Source organism: Gobius niger (assembly GCF_951799975.1).
Source record: "Gobius niger genome assembly, chromosome: 14".
Taxonomy (NCBI): domain Eukaryota; kingdom Metazoa; phylum Chordata; class Actinopteri; order Gobiiformes; family Gobiidae; genus Gobius; species Gobius niger.
Window position 1 is genome coordinate 8,369,398 of NC_136865.1, and position 20,291 is coordinate 8,389,688.

General features: G+C 42.6%; 2 protein-coding genes across 2 annotated transcripts; one reads left to right on the plus strand and one right to left on the minus strand.

Annotated features, from left to right (window-relative positions):
- Nucleotides 1-85: 85 nt before the first annotated feature.
- On the plus strand, nt 86-1,418 carry nkiras1 (NFKB inhibitor interacting Ras-like 1). Its single transcript, XM_079571502.1, has 4 exons — nt 86-145; nt 361-461; nt 609-850; nt 966-1,418. The coding sequence occupies exons 2-4, from the start codon at nt 368-370 to the stop codon at nt 1,206-1,208; spliced, it is 579 nt and encodes a 192-aa protein (XP_079427628.1). The 5' UTR covers nt 86-145; nt 361-367; the 3' UTR covers nt 1,209-1,418.
- Nucleotides 1,419-3,094: 1,676 nt separating this feature from the next.
- LOC306974172 (ubiquitin-conjugating enzyme E2 E1) lies at nt 3,095-19,838 on the minus strand. Its single transcript, XM_079571343.1, has 6 exons — nt 19,760-19,838; nt 17,580-17,738; nt 15,854-15,904; nt 6,190-6,322; nt 4,553-4,700; nt 3,095-3,509 (listed from the first exon to the last, which is right to left on the minus strand). Exons 2-6 carry the CDS (start codon nt 17,729-17,731, stop codon nt 3,412-3,414), a joined length of 582 nt encoding a protein of 193 aa, XP_079427469.1. The 5' UTR covers nt 17,732-17,738; nt 19,760-19,838; the 3' UTR covers nt 3,095-3,411.
- Between the last annotated feature and the right edge of the window lie 453 nt (nt 19,839-20,291).

Consider the following 20,291-nt stretch of genomic DNA (forward strand, 5'->3'; position numbering starts at 1 on the left):
AATGTGTGAAAGGAAAGAAAAGTACACACAGCGCATGCGCAGCGAAACGAAAGTCCTGTCAAAAGGTAGCGGAAAAGAATGGATGCCCAAATGATAATCACACGCTTCAAGACTTGAGATTGTGCTTATTTCTTGGAAAATTAAGGTAATATCTTATCTTTGGTCTAACGTTTTAGTCTTAAAGTGTCTTTAAATAAAGCAATGTAAACAATTTGCTCATATGGCAAAACAAGCTAACCCTAAGCAGTGTAAACAAACTATTGTTGTTAACGACCGACTGGTGATTTACTTCTTCAATATGCGTTTCATAGAATCTATCATATGACGATCTGTGTTATCAAAGTTGAATCCTCTTTGCAGATCTAAAATGGGAAAAGGCTGTAAGGTCGTGGTGTGTGGACAAGCAGCAGTAGGAAAAACTGCAATCCTGGAGCAACTGCTCTATGGCAATCACATTGTAGGTGAGTGAACCAGCGAAGCTCAATACCACAATGCGTTATTGTTAATGTCATTTTCATCTGCCTTTGTGTGTGTGATATGTTTACCGTGTCATTATTGTAGATGACACTGAGGAAACCATGAAATGTAGTAAATGCATACCCTTTCAGGTTCGGAGTGGACTGAGACGCTGGAGGACGTGTATGTGGCATCGGTGGAGACAGACCGAGGAGTGAAGGAGCAGCTGAGGCTCTATGACACCAAAGGACTCCATGATGGACAGGACTTACCGAAGCACTACTACTCTGTGGCAGACGGCTTTGTGCTGGTCTACAGCGTGGACAACCTGGAATCCTTTAAGAAGGTGGACCTCCTGAAGAAAGAGATCGACAAGTCCAGGGACAAAAAAGAGGTGATGCCATTTTCCATTACACATTAGGAATCTGATGTCTTAGAAGTCATCTGGAACGCAGCCTTCAGTTTAAATTCAAGCGATACTTTAATATTGCCACCTGTCTGTTTTCCAGGTGGCGGTGATCGTGCTGGGCAATAAGACAGACCTACGGGAGCGTCGGCAGGTGGACTCAGAGGTGGCTCAGCAGTGGGCTCGGGGCGAGAAGGTGAAGCTCTGGGAGGTCAGCGTGTCCGAGCGCAACTCTCTCATCGAACCCTTCACCCAGCTCACCAGCCGCCTCACCCAGCCGCAAAGCAAGTCCGCCTTCCCACTGCCCGGACGTAAAAGCAAAGGCACCTCCGCCAATGACATGTGAACACACACGTCTAGATTGTGAGAGATTAGGATAGTGAGCGTTTCGTTTGGGGTGGTAGGTTTAAAACTGTGTCGGTGTCAAATTACATGGTGCAATAAGAATAACTGGAAATGTCGTTAGCTAGCTATTAGGTAAGTGGCTGCAATGGTGGATTTTTTTTTTTTTTTACTTTTTATTTAGAATTGTATTAATCCAAGCATACTATACAGTTGCCAATCCCAAAAGAGTTTTTGTGGATTACGTTTGTGCCCAATTTTATGTCTAGTTGGTGTCCAGAATTCCAGATTGAACTCACTGTATTTTTCACCTTCATAATCCACGGCAAGTGATTCACAGATTTGACGTCACCAATCAATCTAAAACATTACACTGCATGAATAGCTGCTGTTGAACTCAAAACACGGCGTGATTTCCAGCAGCGTTTTCGGACTGTGAATGCTTTGACACTAAAGTCAATATGCCGATGTGGATATGGTTTGTAAATCACTCAAACGGCCTTCGATGTTTCTCAACCAAAGCTTTGAAACAATCAAAACTCTTTGCCAAGTTTAGCTTCTTATTCCAATAATCTTGTTTTGTTGTTGTGGCTTTAATCAATTCGCCAACATTTTTTTTCTATTGTCATATAGGTTTGTACACAGCGCTGATTTTGTCCTTTGTTAGGACTTTAGAACCACTAATGTTTGGCCCATCATCTCATACTTAAAGGCAGGGTATGTGTAAAAATGGCACTTTGAAATAAATGCAGGCGGGGTCGCTCTGTCATATATTTAGCTTGAACACTTTATAGACATATGTATCACATGTTTATCTCCCATCTGGGGACACGGTAGGATGGAGTTGGAAATCCTACATACCCTACCTTTAACTTGACAGCAATACTGCTCATGGTACAGTTCAATTTTCAACACGTGTATGGTCTTAGGGGCTGCTAGTATAAGCTATGTTAGAAATGTCAGTGTTAAGATGAAATATTTATTCCCTAACTTATTTTTGTCACTTTAATGAGCCACATTCCATGACTTCTGAATGGAAGTTTGTAGAAAAACCTTGGTGTCGACTGCAATGCAATAGTCTTAACATGTATGCTTCTTCTAATTGTCCTTAATTGTACAAGCACTGAATAAAGTGTAACTTTTCTAAACATTTAGTCATCTAGATGTGATTTTCTTGCGTGAGGCCTGGTTCATTGGTTCTTGACATCCGGCTCGAAGGACCATCCTTTTTTTTTTAACCTCATACCACCCGCCTAAACCAAATGCATTCTGTCCTCTTTGGCTATAGGCCTGTGTAACACCTCATTTGAAAGCTAAGACCCACAAAACTGATCTTTTTCCGCACGTTGTTGCTGTGTTGTGTCACCTTTTGTATGTTTTTTCTTTCTTTCTTTTCCATTTTTGTCACTTTTTGGTTGAGTTTTTTGTTGAATTTTTGTCACATTTTTGTTGAATTTTTGTCATTTTTTTGTTGAATTTTTGTCACATTTTTGTTGAATTTTTGTCATTTTTTTGTTGAATTTTTGTCACTCTTTTGTTGAATTTTTGTCATTTTTTTGTTGAATTTTTGTCACATTTTACATCCTTGTTTTCTTCTCATTATTTGTGGCTATTTCGGCGCTTTTGTCCCAAGAAGCTTTTTGATTGACTGGAGAAAATGGGATCGGTTCAGGTGGGAGTTAAGAGGTTAATGATAGTAATGCATTCGTGTTCAATATGTAGCTCTTGATCTAGCGACTCAAAGCTGCGTTAGCTCTACAGAACAAAGAAACACAGTCAGGTTGGTCATGTTTTATTTGGGATGAACTGAACAGCTTTTTATCAATACAGAACACAAATCACAACCATTCCGATCTACCTGTCTACATGTGTGAAACACTTTTTGAGAGGGGGGAGCGCACACTGATTTCAATGGGACTGGGAAATCATGCGGACACATTTTACCTAGCGCTTGACTGTCCATCTTTAAGCACAAGCTAAAAGTACAAAAAAAAACACAAAAAAAAGGACAAAGTAGTAGCCTGATTGCAGTAGGGCGAGAGATAACTTAAAAATACATCAAGGGAGTTAAGACTTCAGTTGTGTAGCATAAAAATCCCACCCCCCCACCTCCGTACACTCTCACTAAGACCCCCCAGCCCCCCCTCCCTCCCTCCCCCGAAACAGCCCCGAGCCAGTCATTCCGCTGATCCGCCCCCCTGGTGAGATTATGTGGCGTAGCGCTTGGTCCACTGTTTGGCTATCCTGTCGTGTTCGGGTCTGTTTGTGGTGTACTGTGTGGCGATGCTTCCAACCAGAGGGTCAGCTGTGGAACACGGGACACTTGGGTTAGACATGTGGAAAGCATTTGATACCATGGATTACAATCCCGCTTAAGCAACACCCAAACAAGAGCAAACTTTAAATGCCCAGAAACATTCATACATTTGCTTATTTGTCTGTGGCTAATTTCTATCTGTTTTCCTCCATCCATTAGTCATTAAACCGCTCCCTTTCATCCTGGCACCGCAGAAAACCCTGTTGCACATGTTTTTAAGTGGCACCCAGATATATATGCAGGCACTAACTGCTAATTATAACGAACAACTAACTGCTGCGCCATTGCTATTTGAGTACTTTGAGTTTCATTAACATATGCAGCATATTGTTAGCTCGAAACAGTATATTTTACCTGAGAGTGTGCATTAGTGCTTCATCACTGACCTGCAGAGAAAGTCCTGCCTCCTTTCGACTCATCTGTTTATACTATGCAAATGAGAAGCCGGCCTGACATTTTTCAGAGAACTCCGCTGACCTGCTCTGGTCTGTTCACAGAACAGCATGTCCCTCGAGAGTATTTGAAGTATTCAAGTGCTCTGGGAAAACAGACTGTGTTTCGCGCTGTAATGCACTCACTACATCTCATTCCCATTATTCGAGGACACGATGATGACAACCCACAGTCTAATGTTCTCCCCCAAAACAAGCTGCACACTGGGTTATGAAATGATTCCTTTGTGTTATAAACACAAGGACCCGTGTCACCATAACCAACGTGTCAGGGAAGGTTTGGCAGCTCAGTCCATCAGTTTCAGCATCACTAACACTGTCATATCACGAGAAAGGCTTCTTCTTCTTCCATAAATCATTTGGTATTTGCTTTGTTTCTCAGGGGTTGGGAACCAGTAGCATTGTGTTTCGGCGCTTGTTTTTCTTTTAAATGCCAGATGCCCATCCGCCACATTGCTGTGACCGAAGAACAACCGCGTGTGCTCAGGTTCAGCCGTTTGATTTGGACACAGTGCGTAAATAAGTTACTGAAGGACACCAAAATCAAACTTTCTTTCCCCACAGAACTCGCTCTCTCACCAGGGTTGCAGTCGGTGAGCAGGGAGCAGATGGAGAGCAGGACCTTGGAGATGGTGAGGGCTGGACTCCAGTTGTCCTTCAGGATGTCCAGACAGATCACCCCCTGACTGTTGATGTTGCAGTGGTAGATCCTGGTGCGGAACGTCACCTGGAGACACAAAACACCACAAATGATACAAAGAAAACAATCAATACAATGTATTTTTTTCCCTCAAATTTTTGATTGTTTAAGCATGGCTTCCTCCATTGTTTTTTTTGTTTTAAGCCTGATTTATTTAGCTAAATCAAAAACGCTAATCAGGATATGCAAAATCTCCTCGGAGGAAATCTTTGTATCCGATGCGTCAACAAAAATGCTAGATTTAAACATAATTATTTTCATCTAAAACTGAAAACTTCTATAATAAATTACACAGTGTCTCATGTTAATGTTTTGAAATGTTTCTATACAATTACAGTGAGGAAATCATGTCGTAGCTGCCGATATATTTCCAGAAACGAACCCATGACACAAGTTCCACCTAAGCATTGGCTTAAATGACTTGAATTGAGGAAATGTATCTTGTTTTGAGCGGTTTTCACTCATTTAGACACTTTTCCTGATCGGACCAGGTTTACTTTGCTTGTTTGAGGACATTTCAGACCAGTTCTTGGGTAAATCTCGCTTGAAATAAGAAAGTAAAACTGCCAATGAGATAAGACCAATTTTCTTACCCCATTGGCAAAGAAAATGACCTGAAATAAGGACGAAATGTATCGAAACGAGTCAGAAACATCTCAGAACAAGTGAAATAATCTAGGACAAATGCCCAAGAACTTCTTAACTAGTCAAAAACAACTAAAATTTGGATTATTATGCTCAAATTGAGATGTTTATACTGATTTAGTTCAATACTTTTTGCAGAGTATGTGCTGTGGCTTTACCAGGCGAGCTGTGCCCTGTCAGCCGTGACACATAGATAGAATTCGGTTTATGCCACATTTAGGGTTTCATTCTTCTGCAAGTCTCACAGTTCACCAGAAATAAAAACAAGTCTGCAAACCGAGACAAAAAGCTGCATTGTTGGATTTATACCTAAACCACATAAACCAAACCTTATCCGAAGCAGCACATCGTGGCTGTCGTCACACTCCTTTGAAGGACAGAAATATCAACAAAGCTACAGTGGTGAAAACAGGGCCAGGTCGTAAAATAAAAAATGTGCTGGACGCAAATCTGTCGTGACTGAAAAGCAGCACTTTGTAAACGTGAGACTCTTAACAGTAACGCGGTGTTCTGCGGCCGGTCGACTGTGGGCGTCACGTGATCACAGGATGCACATGACTAGCATTTGGAAACAACAAAACAAAAACTGAAAAGTCATTTGTTTTGTCCTCCCATTGTGCCAAAAACAAGATTAAAATGAAACTAAAACTCAACTTTTGCCACATTCTAACCATTAACTGCAGTATAACAAAGTAAAAAATAATCATAAGGGGTCTGAAAATGAGTAAATAGTACTTATTTGAACTAATATTTCTTTTGCATATCCCAGAGAGAGACCATAGAGTCATTGTGCGGGGCAAGTGCTCCCTCTAGTGGCTCCTGTGAGGACGACAGAGAGAGAGAGAGTGCTCTAATTTAAAGAGAGTTTCACCTTGGGGGGCTTGAAGGGGTAGTCTGGAGTGAAGGCGATGTCCAGGAAGAACACTCCCCCCTCGTACACCGAGCCAGGGGGGCCCAGGATGGTCGACCTCCACTCGTAGATGTTGTCGCCTTTGGGGCCCGCGCTGGAGGACGACACGGGACAAATGTATTTAAAAAGGGCGGGAATGTAAACACCCCGTAAACGCGATCGATCACTGTCCCGACGTATGAAGTAAACTGTGAGTCACGATGGAGCGGCTGGTGTGTGTGTGTGTGTGTGTGTGTGTGTGTGTGTGTGTGTGTGTGTGCGTGTGTGTGTGTGTGGAGGCTCAGGTGAAAATGGAATAATATGACAACCGGTTTAATGCCCTGTCAATAACAAAGAGCTCCTACTTGAGTTTGTGATACTACAGTTCAATGAAGTGATGTTTTTTTTTCACCATTAAGGGATAAAGAATGATCCTGTGACCCCCTGATTGAGAACCACTGAATTATAACACTTTCAATACGGCACAATGTGTAAAACAAACGATGAAAAATCTCATTCACTCTGAGAAAGTCATCAAGAAGTTCGAGCCGGACAAATTTTGCAAACATGAGGTCGACCCACACACACACACAAAAATAATACTTTTCCAAACTACAACCGACACCAACTCCAAACTTCATACACTCTCTAATGAAGAGATTATTTGACATGGAATGACCATGTTAGATTTTTTTCACCCAATACCAGGCAGCACTGACACCATATAGTCGCCATAGTTTTTATTTATGCAAGACAAAATTAAAGGAGGTTCTTTCTTACCTTCTATATAGTGTAATAACCATAATAGTGTCAAAACCAGACTTAGAGAGACTTATCCATGCATTTGTCTCCAGCAGGTTAGACGACTGTAACGGCTGCTCACTGGCCTCTCTAAACGAGCTGTCAGACAGCTACAGTACATCCAGAACGCTGCTGCTAGGGTCCTGACAAGAACCAGGAAATATGACCATATTAGTCCAGTGCTCCGGTCTCTGCACTGGCTTCCTGTCACTCAGAGAATAGACTTTAAAACAGCTCTGCTCGTGTACAAGTCTTTTCATGGTTTAGCTCCAAAGTACATCTCTGACATGTTAGAGCCGTATGAACCATCTCGGGCCCTGAGAACTTCAGGGAGGGGCCTCCTGGTGGTTCCCAGAGTCAATAAAAACACGGTGAGGCTGCGTTTCAGTTTCATGAAGCTAAAATCTGGAACAGTCTTCACGAGGATGTGAGACAGGCCTCAACTCTGACAATGTTCAAATCCAGCCTGAAAACAGTTCTTTTTACCAATGCATATGACTGAAAGTATTTTATCTGCACTCTCGCCTTTTACTGTAATTGATTAATTTTATGTTGATGTTTTTATTGATTCTATTTGTTTTCAACTGTGAAGCACTTTGAATTGCCTTGTGTATGAATTGTGCTCTACAAATAAACTTGCCTTGCCTTCTCATAAAGATCATTAAGACACTTGTAAAACACCTCATCTGTGTCAGCGTTTTCAGTTGTGACAAGCTGCAGAGTCACTGCCTTTTTGAGTATCTTGTTTAAATACTGGTTTACAACATATTAAGGTGTTTTTTTTTGGCATAATTTGTGTAAACCACGTGTCTAAACATGCCCTAGCAAAATGATAATTGTAAACATTACCGGTTACGCAACAGCAAAATACTCTCTTATCTAATCTTTAGACTGACAACCACCTTTAGCTATTTGCTATTTTACTACAACCTTATCACAGCCAAGATAATGTTATTACAGCTTATGTTATCAATCATGACAGACTGTCAGCGGTCACGCCCAGAATATGCAAATCACTCTCCAGCTTGAATGGGTCACCTCCTCTAGGTTTCAAATACTGCTAAATGACATTGAACTGTCTTTACTCAATGTACTTGTCAAAAACACAACAATTATTCTGTATTTTTGACTGAAATGTTACAATCTTTTGCTGAAATGTTTCCCGTTGTGTCCAGTTTAGTTTTTAATATCAATATTTCCCCTCATTCCCCTGCTTGATTGACTGTTTACGAATTATATGTCACTTGTGGTATTAAAAAAACCACAAAGGCAAAACAAAATGGCATCAAACAGCATTAAATGTGACCCGTTCAAACCCTGATAAAGCGCTTTTTAATATTTCCGTTGTTAATTCTAATGGCCGTTTGTCCGCGAGCCTTTGAGCGGCAGCTGAGCGCTAATGCCGCGCCGATGACCAAATGAAAATTGACAACTGGGGTTATTAGTCTGACCTCTGACCTCACAACTATTGACCCCTTAATGTGTCTGCGCGAGTAAACAAACTGAATGAATGACCGACGGCTGTAATCAATGCTTGAGAGCGCAGGCGTTTCAATGCGGGAAATATGGAGCGATAATCAGACGGCAAATGAAAGCATTTTCTACAAAAGATGCAGAGCCCCACAGCATGAGGCTCATTATGCAGAACACCCAAAGCAAATCTGCTGCTTCCACTCTAATGATTAAAGGAAGGCAACAAAAAAGCGACAAAAACGAGACAAAAAGAACCGCAATGGAAAAGTGGCAAAAAAAGCGATGGAAAAAGTGACAAAAGAAACAGGACAGCAAAAAGAGCGTCAAAAATGTGATGAAAACACGACAAAAACAAGGCTGTAGACTATAAGCTCTCCAATCGAGAAGCTTTCAGATTTGGGTAAAGCTGAACTGGACAAAATGTGCTCAGTTAAGGGTTAAGAGGATTGGAGAGTGATTAGAAAATGGTATTGTATTGGTATTGTTTTGATACTAATACCAAAGACTTTACATCCATCGGCGTCGGCGAGTACCTGAACCAAAACATCTGATATCAAACCGTGTTTATTTTGGCTCTGCAGACAAGAAATCCTCCAATAGTCAAAGCAAATACATCTTGATTCGAGCGGCGTAACTCGCAGCACCAGACTGTTTATAAAGGAACATGCCAGGTCAATAAGTTCAAATCAAATATTAATTTACTGAAGGCAATGGTAATGGACGGCGTAGGTAATGTGGGGAAACATCTCTTTCAAAATGAAGACCGCGAGCCCTTTAAAGCCTGTACGTTCTCCCCAAATGTTGCATTTGCATGTGTTTTCCATTAGCCGCGCGCCGCCACTATTTGCCTGGTTGTGGTCGGCGCGGCAGACCTCAGCGCCGCAAAGAGATATTGTATCGTTTCCAGCGGATCGCACGGGGGTTTCTTTGGCCCGACAGTCGCTGGCACGGCAGCTCTGTTAAGCTCTTTAATACATATGTTACAGGGGGAAACAGATGCATTCCCCTTCTTTGCCCGTAGCGTGTTCCTGCGGAGTGTGTGAGCGGTGGTGACATTTGAGAGGTTTCATTTGGGTAAAGCCTTTGACCTTTGGAGCGAGCGCACGAGCTGCAGCCGAGCGCAGGACGGGGGCTGGTCTGTGCGACGGCGTTCATTTGGAGCGGCCGTACAGAGTGTTAGAAAGTTTAAAGCATCAGGAAAAGTTATTTTTAACCTCTAAACCCCCACCTTAACCGAGCACATTTTCTCCAGTTAAGCTTTAACCAAATGTGAAAGCTTCTTGACGGAAGCTTGCAGCGTAATGCCTCATTTCAAAGTGAAGACCTAGAAAAATGACCTAAGATTTTTCCTTCGTGTTTCCATGTGTTGTAGCCGCGTTGTTGTAATAGTTTTATTGTAGATGATGGTGAAGGGCAGGTCTTTGGAAGATGCTAGGCTGTGTTTTATCCGAGTGGTAGGCCTGTCACGATAACAAATTTGAAGTTCGATATAATGAGGCAGGAAAGTATCGCGATAAACGATATTATTGATACTCGATACTGTCAACTCAGGTGTAAAAATGACAGTAAACCTTTGTTCTAAAAGTTCAAACTTCATATCCTAAACTACCACACAAGCTGAAATAAACATGAAATTAAATGTAGCTTAATTTGCATCAGCTAGAAATCAAAGTTTTACAAAGAAAAAATTGGGGGAAATGCTATTAAATGTATAGACGATAAATATCGAGCGTAAAAATATATCGTTTATCTGTTATTTATTGAACGATAAGTTGATATAGTAATTATTGTGACAGCCCTACCGAGTGGCTTTCAATTACCGGGACTGTGTCAATTGGCCATAAGCTAGTTATACTCTAACTCTGGCATTGACAAACACTTCTGTGGCACTTGACCATCTTGGCTTTTTCCGAAGAACACGCAAAGCATCATTATAGGAAACCTGCGCATACTCTCATGGCTCTTATGACTCCAGAGGTGAACCGTGTACAAGGGAACGCAGCATACACAAAGTCGGCTTTACGCTCTCTGTACAACAGCCAAACCTCCGAGCCGGAGCATTGGCCTGGGCATACAACACTCTGCATTGTCTGTAAATGTCCTCATCATCTGACATGTCCTCAGTGATAATGTGCCCGAGGTACTTGGTACAAAGCAGAACATCCTCTGACAGACACACATTAGGAAATGTCATGCTCTCATCTTCCTCGGCTTTACAAATCATTTCCACACTCTTAGTAGCATTGTACTTAATGTCATGCTTCAGACCGTCGGCTGAACAGATATGGAGTATTCATATTTTCATGTTTACGGTACAAACTGACAACACAGGGTTAGCGTGAGGTTTCAGTCTATTTGTTGTTCTTTTCTCCGCATTTCTGTGAAAGTGATCCTGCATGTCGTGAAACGTGCCTATAAATAACCTCTGTGAAGAATTGGGATGCCACAAGTGTGTTAGGATGGCTTTCTCTTTCACAAACTAAATCAGCTATAGGGTCTTTTAGTAGAATATGTCCAAACACCTACAACTAATGTAATGTCACGGTCAGACTTAACAAAGGAGCTGGTCCTGGTGTGGTTGTGCAATCAAAATAACATCCACATTGTATTCCATCACATGGTTGTATTCCAGTCACATGGTGTTTACTGTACACAGAGTGGTGTGGGCCCTGTTTAGAATGAGGTCTAACTAACAACATGCTTTTATTGTGAAGGTTAAAGGAAAAAGGCGGCAGTCCGTACGCTTGCCTTGTTTCATTGATCATTGAATCATTTCACTGTTTGGATTTCTGCAAGGCTTCCTGAGGTCACCGCTGATGCGATATTGAGCCGATATCGATTGCTACTTCACTCTCATCTACTTCTTTTCTTCAGCAGTGAATTGCACGCTTCCCGAATGAATAATTTACACCTGGACATGAGCCTAGAATGCCTTTTGACAATACAGAACGTCCATGAAAACGTCTTGTATTGTTTTCTTTTGGGGGCAGCCACTTCCTCCCAGGGGACGGGTCCTTTTCTCGACGCAAACCAGCTGTTGACAACGGCAGCCTCCACATCGCGAGAGGAAAAGCTGCCTGATATAGATCATATTCAAGGACACGCTGGTGTAGCGACAGTGGCAAATGTTAAATGTTAACTCTACTGCACTTTCTTTGAGGATGTCTGAAGTACTTTCTCGAGCCGTTGCATCGCTGTTAGCCGGCGCTTTCGCCCAGGAAGAAGGCAATAAATTATAAACGGCGTATTTATTGAGAAGATCTAAGCCTTCGCATGTGAAAAAGAGCGAAATATAAAAGGGAAAAATTCAATGCAGTCAGAAGCAGTTGACAGCAGAGTGCCAACAAGTGTGTGTGAAAGAAAGAGGCAGCGTTCATTATGAGCAATAAAGCCAGATAAAAGGAATCGTTGCATAATCCAGAGTTTGAAGTCAGAAGAATGGATTTAGAATAAGTGAATTTATTCATAAGAACAAGCAACAAGCAAAAGGTCGGCCGTTTAAGTGTGTAGTTGCAGAAGCCACATTTAAAGATAAAGGATATTGACTCACAGTGTCACATGAATGATATAAATACTATTACAAATGTTACTTACAATCAGTGTTTGAATTGGGCCCTGCCTCCCTCTGGCTGTTGCATCAATGACTCTTGGCTAAAAACTATGAGCGTTCTAATCACGGCGCGGTGTTTGCCAACGCTGCAAAGCCAAAACATGACCTGAATCCACAAAACAAAAAAGTGGTAGCTGTAACTACTGTCCACTTGCTATGTGTGCAGTGCTATTCCACAACATTCACGCGTTTGAGTAATCCTTTTGATAATCCTGCTTCATTTAGCTGTTTCTTCTTCTACGGTGTCAGCGCTTCGTTCTGTACTTCCTGAATACTGTTGCGCCAAAACGGTCGTACACGTTTTTGAAGCCCATAATCCAATATATTATAAATCACTTCTGAGGCGTTCTGCCCTCAAAGTGTGTCTATCACGCCGACGCTGTAAACCACACCGTAAATCGAAACAGAAGTTTTTTTTATAATAAGATATTCCTACAGCTGCCAGCAGGAGGCGCCCCAGTCAAAGTCTTCACCTGCTCTAGCACCTGTATGCATATCATTGTTACTATTTATTTCTTACTAGGGCTGTCACGATAATAAATATATCAACTTATCGTTAATATAATAGAAAGACAATACATTTTTGGGCTCGATATTTATCGTCTGTGCATTTATTAGCATTTCCCCCCATTCTTTTATTGTAAAACTACAGTTACATTATATTTCCTGTTTATTGCAGCTTGTGTGGTGTTTAAGGATATGATGATGCACTTTGAGAACAAAGGTTTATTGTCATTTTTCTGCCTGAGAGTTGACAGTATCTAGTATCGTTAGAGTCAATAATATCGTTTATCTTTACTTTCCTGCCTCAATACATCGAACTTCAAATTTGGTATCATGACAGGCCCGTTTCTAAGGCATAATTTTACAAAATACATAAAATGTGTTCTTTCTAAATTGCGTGCTAAAAGAACAAGTTAGGACCTTGGCTTAATGTATCAAAGATTAAACACATCAAACGGACCAATAATCCCTGGAGTTTGAGTCACGTCTATTTAAAATAACAATGCCGTCTCTTTTCCTATTTTCGAAACCCCTTTATAGGTTGCCTGGGTCTCGGTCACTTTAGTACTACATAATGATGGGCCAGCGCAGGCCATGGCTGCAGCAATAAACGCGGAGATTTACAATGAGAGCGGCCATTTGTGGGATTTTCAATATGTAAGGCGACTGTAAAAAGCAGGGAAAGCGTTCATTGAAACATTTCCCAGTGCACTTTGAGAACAGCGGGACAAAAGGCGCGGCGCTCGGCCTTATTCAATATTTACACGCTTTTAGAACCAGACCTTCACCACAGACGGCTAATGCGATTTACAGCTAACGGTCGAAAGAGAGGTTTTAAAAGGTCGTGTTATGCTTTTTGCAGTCACAATCAAATCAAAATCTCAATCTGAATGGTGCAATTACGGGCAAGTCTGGGGCGGCGGTAGAATATTCTAAATACATATCCTTTAAAACATGCCAACAAAAGAAAACATGTTCTGAAATGCAACAGATACTACGAGTTTTGTTTAAAATGTGCACCGTCTCGAGTTGAAATGATGGTAAATCCAATCACCATTTAAATAATCGTAAGTTGAAAGAAAAAGCAGCATAACTGTAATATCAAGAAGAATTTTCATGAATAAAAGTAGCAAAAACGTATAATACATCTGCGCCCCATCAACAAACAGATGTTAACAGTTCCTTAAAGCTATAACATCCACAGAAATAGGTGAAAGTCATTTTCCATTCAAACTTCTGAGCAAAAGCCTGGACTCATCTTCCACCGGCACAGAGAGGAGTGAAGCCGCTTTAAATAAAACTAAAAACAAAAACTGACACATTATTACCTAGAAATAATGTGTTACGAAGGCAATTTGAGCCCTGATTGGGTTGATTACAAAGAGTCCAATGAAGCTGTTCATGTTTTATGAGTAAAGGCCAAGATGTAATAAAAGGGATCTTATTGTTTCCCACTAGCTTAAAGGTGCAGTATGCAACTTTCTTTGCAAAAAAAGGAAGTTGATATTTGTGCGTATTTAACCTTGTAGTGACCCAGCAGCTGAGTGGTCAGCATGGCGCCTTTATTTTTCAATCACGGTGGTCTCTACAGATTGTTTTGTAGGTTTTCTGGGGAGAGGCTCCGTCCGCAGTGAAAACCTACCAAACAATTGATCCTGGAGCGTCCTGGAGACCACGGTGATGGAAAGTAAAGGCGCCATGCTGACCACTCATACAGCTGCCGTTACACTACAAGGTCAAATGCGCACAAATATCTACTTTTTCTCCACATAAAAAGCTGCATAATGCACCTTTAAAAAGTACATTATGGCACTTTCTTTGCAAGAAAAAAACTAAAAACCTTGATATTTGTACATATTTGACTTTCTAGAGGCCTCCATGCTGCTTCAGGATGAATTTAAGGTTTCTGGAAGGTTATGGAACAATCTCTTACGCACACATTCCATACATACAACCCAACAGAAACCTCGAAAAAATGGATCCTGGAGCGTTGGCTGCCGTGATGGAAAGTAACGGTGCCATACAGCCACCGGGTCACTAAAAGGTGAAATACGCACAAATGTATTACCTATTTTTCCCCCCCAAGTTTTCTCTACATATTCTCTTCTCAAAACTCCCCTAAGATTTTGAAGAGCGTTTTGCCAGACGCCCTTCCTAACCTCATCTTCTTCTACCAGGGTTTCGAGCTGCCAATGAGGACACAATGAAACTGTAATTACTCATTTTAACTTTCCCTTATTGTTATTACAAAGCATGTCGCGACAGTGTTAATCCAACTTCTTTCTTTTTTTTTCATCCTTCATTACATGTTGAGCGTTCTATATCCTCTTCTGATCTCCCCCCTCGCGAGCCGCCGGAGCCCTCAAACGCTCTCCATGCGAGCGGTTAATCCCGTCCGCCGCGGGGGGTCGGCCGGTAGCGCGCGGCTCCTCCGCACAAATTGACGAGTTGACTTTGCTCAAGTCTTTCGGGCGTGTTGAATCAGAGCGGCGCCCTACAGCTAATGTTTAAGGCCTTACTCAGCGAGCGTCACGCCGCCAAAGCAGAGATCTGATCCAACAGTCCAGGCCAGGTAGACTTATTGCAAAACGGGCACATGGGCGTGTGCTCGGCAGGCGTTAAAAGGTTGTGACAGATGAGTGTGATCTGTGTTATTAGTGACCGCGAATAACAAGTCTTTCGAGCAGCAGTTGAGATGACGTAAACGGTTAAAAGTCAGAGGGATGACTAAAAGTGATATGTGCAAGGAGGAGAAAGATGAGACTTTATCATCCAAGGTTTTCTTATCTAAGCCAAAAAAAAAAACAGCTAACTTTAAAACAAAGCGTGTAATCATTTATCTTTTATCATTTGTTGGCTCACGTCTACACTGAGGCTTGTCACGACTCCTTGACACCAGCAGAGGAGTGTTTGAAGTGCATTATCAGCCGATCGCCAATAAAATGCAGCGCGGGGATGAGTGAGTAAAGCGGCCGCCGTGGGGAACAGACTACACTGTGACTACGCTGAAAACCCAGTGAGGGATGAGGTTGTGCGTTGACAGCTTTGTATCCGTTAGTACAATGCAGCAACAGGGAAACAAATGACGTCCACCGCCAGAGCTACTGCATCACAAAGCCCACATGACAACCCTTATCAACCCGGGACAGCGGAGACAAAATAACAAAATGATCATTTGCGACTCGGCATGTAAAGCTTCCGCGTAAATACGAACATGTTTATATCCAAGCCTCGGAATCTCACGTGTCCAGCACTCACCTGCAGTTTGGTGGGGGATCCAACGTAATGTCGGCCAGTTCCTTCTGAATTCTGTCAAAGAAAAGGAATGATGTTTAGAGTAGTAGAAAAGAATATTCTAGATGTTTGAGGTGTTTAGTTGTGGTAATAAAGCGTGAAAGAATCTCAATGTGCTTCTCGTCATATCGGGGTTTCCTAAATGACTTGGTTACACTTTGGCGTAGAAGAGAAAGAGCGTCTTACACTCTTTGAACAAATGTAACTTAATTTATGTCATTAACGTATAATCTGCTCGATAGTTGGCGGAGAAAGATCGCTAAAATGTTATTACCGTGTTGTATGTGCGTCGTATTACAGGGTTTATACAGGTGGCAGCAAGTCCAATGCTTTTAACTAGTCATCTACTATATTGCAAATATTGCATCGAACAAAGAAATGACAGGAAACTATTCAATATTCAAAAGCAAATCTGAAAAACTGAAAAACTGAGTAAAAAAAAAGTTTTGTATTTTCTTATATTTCTGATTAAATCAGGCAGCAAAAGTATTTGAGCAATGAAATAATAATACTTTTAAATACTTTTAACCGTCTTACCTAAATCTAAAAGCTTCTCAACTGGAGCTTACAGCCTATAGGCCAGTTTAAAGCAGTACTAAGTAACTCTTGCCCTTAGAGGCCATAAGTGCAACTGCAGGTGTCGTAGCAAGTTACGATTTTTTAACTTATTAATTGTCTTGGAGAGTAAATACTAAGCTGACAGGAAAGGCGAAGGGAGAGAGGAATATTGTACATCCAATTATACAATGGAAATATTTTTTTTCACTCAAACTTGGCTGTAAATACTGTTTAAAGTGACGCTAGCCCGCAGTTAGCTTTGCCCGTTAGCATGTTAGCTCCTTCTTCGTGATTCCATTAGTGTGTATTGATTTCTCCGGACCGGTGGCAGTCAAGTTGCAAACATGGTTTTCTGGCCAGAGACACCAGGGGGAGATGAAAGACCCTCCAATCGTCCCATAAACACTTGTATTACCCCCACAGGGACTACGGAAAGGATTTATTAAGGTAAACACGCTACTTAGTACTGCTTTAACACGAGCTGAAACTAAGACCTACAAAACTTATCTAAGATTTTTCCTTGCGTTGTTACTTTTTCCTCGTTTTTGCTGCGTTCTTGTCACCTTTTTGTCGCGAGTTTCGTTGTGTTTTTGTGGCTTCTCCAAAAGATTTTTCCTCGAGTTGTCACCACATTGCCATCACTTTATCCTCGCATTTTGGCGCTATTTTCTCACATTCGTCTCCCGTTTTGCTTCGTCTTCCTTTTTTTGCTGCATTTTCATCCTCAGCTACGTCTCGTTTTAGTCTCTGTTGTGACACTTTTTCATGAAGTTTCTCGATTCGGTTAAGGTGGGGGTTAAGAGGTTTAAATGATACTAAACCCTGAATGAAGAGCGATAGACTTATTTAAAATACTTGATACATGCACATATAGGGACAAAGACATCTATAACTTTTCCAAATCTATATAAAAAAAAAATGGTCTCCTAATCCCTGTGACCCGATATCGCCTCGTCTCGTGAGATTTATGAATGAGCCCACCCCAACCACGAATCATTCAATGGTCATGTGTGTATTTCCTCCTCCTCCTCCTCCTCCTCCTCCTCCTCCTCCTCCTCCTCCTCCTCCTCCTCGCTAATGTTCTCTACCCACTCCCTGACCACGCACACACAAGCATCACATTTATTTGGACCTTTTGGCGCTGGTGGAGAGGAGTTTGGAGGTCTTGCTCATGCTGCCTTTGCTCTCTCGTTTCTTGGGGGTACCGGCGTCCTGCTGTTGCTGCTGCGCTGACGATGACGAGGAGGAAGAGCTGGAGCTGGCACGCGAATCTTCATCCGACATACCGAGCCTGCGGAGAAGACAAGGCGTTCATGCTTTTTTGGGAGAGAGTGTCGCTCAGCAAAGACAAACTTTGGGTTCGGCAAGAAATTGTGTTCAGTTTGTGATTCTGTAACGCAAAACATGTCGATTATGAGAGTTTTCCATCATGAATAAAACTTCTCAACCTGTCATCTGTACTGGGTTGTTTTAGTGTTGAGAACGTTTCGCCTCTCACCTTGAGAGCCTTCGTCAGCAATAATGATCTTTTGTAAGCAGGATGACTATATAAACCAGCTTACTAGAATAATGGTTCACATTTTCCCCAACAAACACCAATAATAAAATATTTCACCTCCACCAGGATCGAATCAGGACGAACATGGCCAAAATATACATTGTCTCTAAATAACCATGTCCGTGTCTAAACCAGAAAAGGCCAAATTCGAGATTTAATGTAAAACAATGAATCTCGAATGAAAATTAATACAATTTTATAATAAAATTGCAGATGACCCCGAGTACCAGCCGGCCACAGTTTGAGAACCAGCGTGCTTGAGCGATGCTGCCTTCATGTGCTCTGGTAAAGATGATCCTTTCCAGTTTGGAAGTGGAAATCACGAGTGCTTTGTGTTCAAGTGCTCTTTTGTGTCGTAGTAAAGTTAACTTAAAAAAAACACACACACACACAAACAAATTCAGGTGAGAAAGTCGTCTACAAACTGCTGAACTAATGTTTCTTTGTATCTGCTTTGATCAAAAAAACAAAAACAAAAAAAACACATACAATAAGTGTGGAAAAGAGACGATATTAAATTTGAGAGGCTAAATGGCTAAATGCACAGTGTCGGCTTCAAAACAATCAGCTAAAAGACCTAAAATCGCGTTATCGCTGCTCTCTGTGGTGTTGACAGGCATCAAAATTATCTCCCAATTTCCCGGTGGAAGATACGAGATGAGGCGGCGTTCATGTGCAATTTTCTACCCGGCACGTGGTATTCACCGTCATCACGAGAGCACGTGAAGGCAGCTTTAAACAACCCAAAAGCGTGTCTACAAATAAAGAACTTCTCTCTATTTCGCCTTAGTGTACGAGTTATGCATCTCTATTATCTACCAATATCTTACAGTACTTTTCAAACGCCCCACAGGGTAACAAAGTTGCAGACGTTGTGGGGACGTGACAAATTGCCATTTTTCACGCAAACACAATCGGCGCGTTGTTGTCATTGTCTAAACACACATATCAGCTTCGAGCACGTCGCCGGGGTCGCGTTATCGCCTGTGTCCACGCTCCTGTCCTGAACCTCCCGTGGGTTCAGTGGTTAGCATGCCCGGGCTAGTTGAAACGGGTTAACTAGTTCCACCAGCTTTAAAAGGCCCTCGTGTTGATATTTGAGGAACTTTAGCCGACCGCGCGCAGCCTGCTCTTTCATAACGCAATTGTGACCTCGGCTAATGTTTGCAGTCGGGCCGGTATTTTTAGCTTTCCTCGCCCGCGACAAAGGAAATCATTGGGCGAAATAGTTCGACTCCAGCCGAGGCCTCCGTCTGGACCGGGGTAACCGGGGCGACCAGACAACGGGCTCGCACTTTTGAGTCGCGGCGGAAAAGGTCGAAGGGAAAAAAGCAGAAATAGATGGACGAGGGGGGCGATGTCGCAGTCAGGGGAAAGCCCGAACGACACCTCAACAGTCTCCCCCCCGCCGGCGGAGGAGGAGGAAACTTTGGGCCAAAACAAGTGCCTGCGCGGAGCTGTCCGACCGCTCGCGCCGCGATGCACCAAAGGGCGAGGGGGGTGCGAGGGCGAAGCGAGGGGGAATGAAAGCCTTCCGTGTCGTTTTTTAGGAGCTGTATCCGTCGACACGCAGCTCCTCTGAGAGCAGGCACCCGCCGCCGCCGCCGCCGCCACAGGATGGACACGGGCTGCTCTCTCCGCGCTCCCCTGACGCGAAACACGGAAACGCGAGCACGAGCCCTCCCGAGCGCACGCGACACACCGGCGCTAACGCAGAAGAGAGAGGAGATATTTGTATATGGACGGTTCGGTACCTTTCTTTGTGTGTGTGCAGCCCCGTGTGTGTGCCTCCCTCCGCCGACTGGACGCACACAGTGTCAACGCCGCCGCAGTGAGCGCGAGCGCGGCTTCCGGTCAGCGGGTACAAAATAAAAGCACGCACTTACCGGGAGCCAGACCGGGGGGAGAGCGGGTCAGGTGAGGAGAGGAGAGGGATGTGCAGGGAGAGCAAGAGCTGGCCATGAAATGTAAACACAGATTTATAACAAATCAAGGCAGGCGTTGCTTTATGTTAGCCTGGTGGTGGGCAACGTCAGGTCCAAGGGCCAAAACCGGTCCTCCAGCTCTGGTAAATGGTCTCGACTTAAACACAGCTTTTCCACCGACAATAATAATAATAATAATAATAATAATAATAATAATAATAAGAAGAAGAAGAAGAAGAAGAAGAAGAAGAAGAAGAAGAAGAAGAAGAAGAAGAAGAAGAAGAAGAAGAAGAAGAAGAAGAAGAAGAATTGTTTTTCTGGCCACTCAAAGACGCTTTACATTTCATTATTCATTATTCCA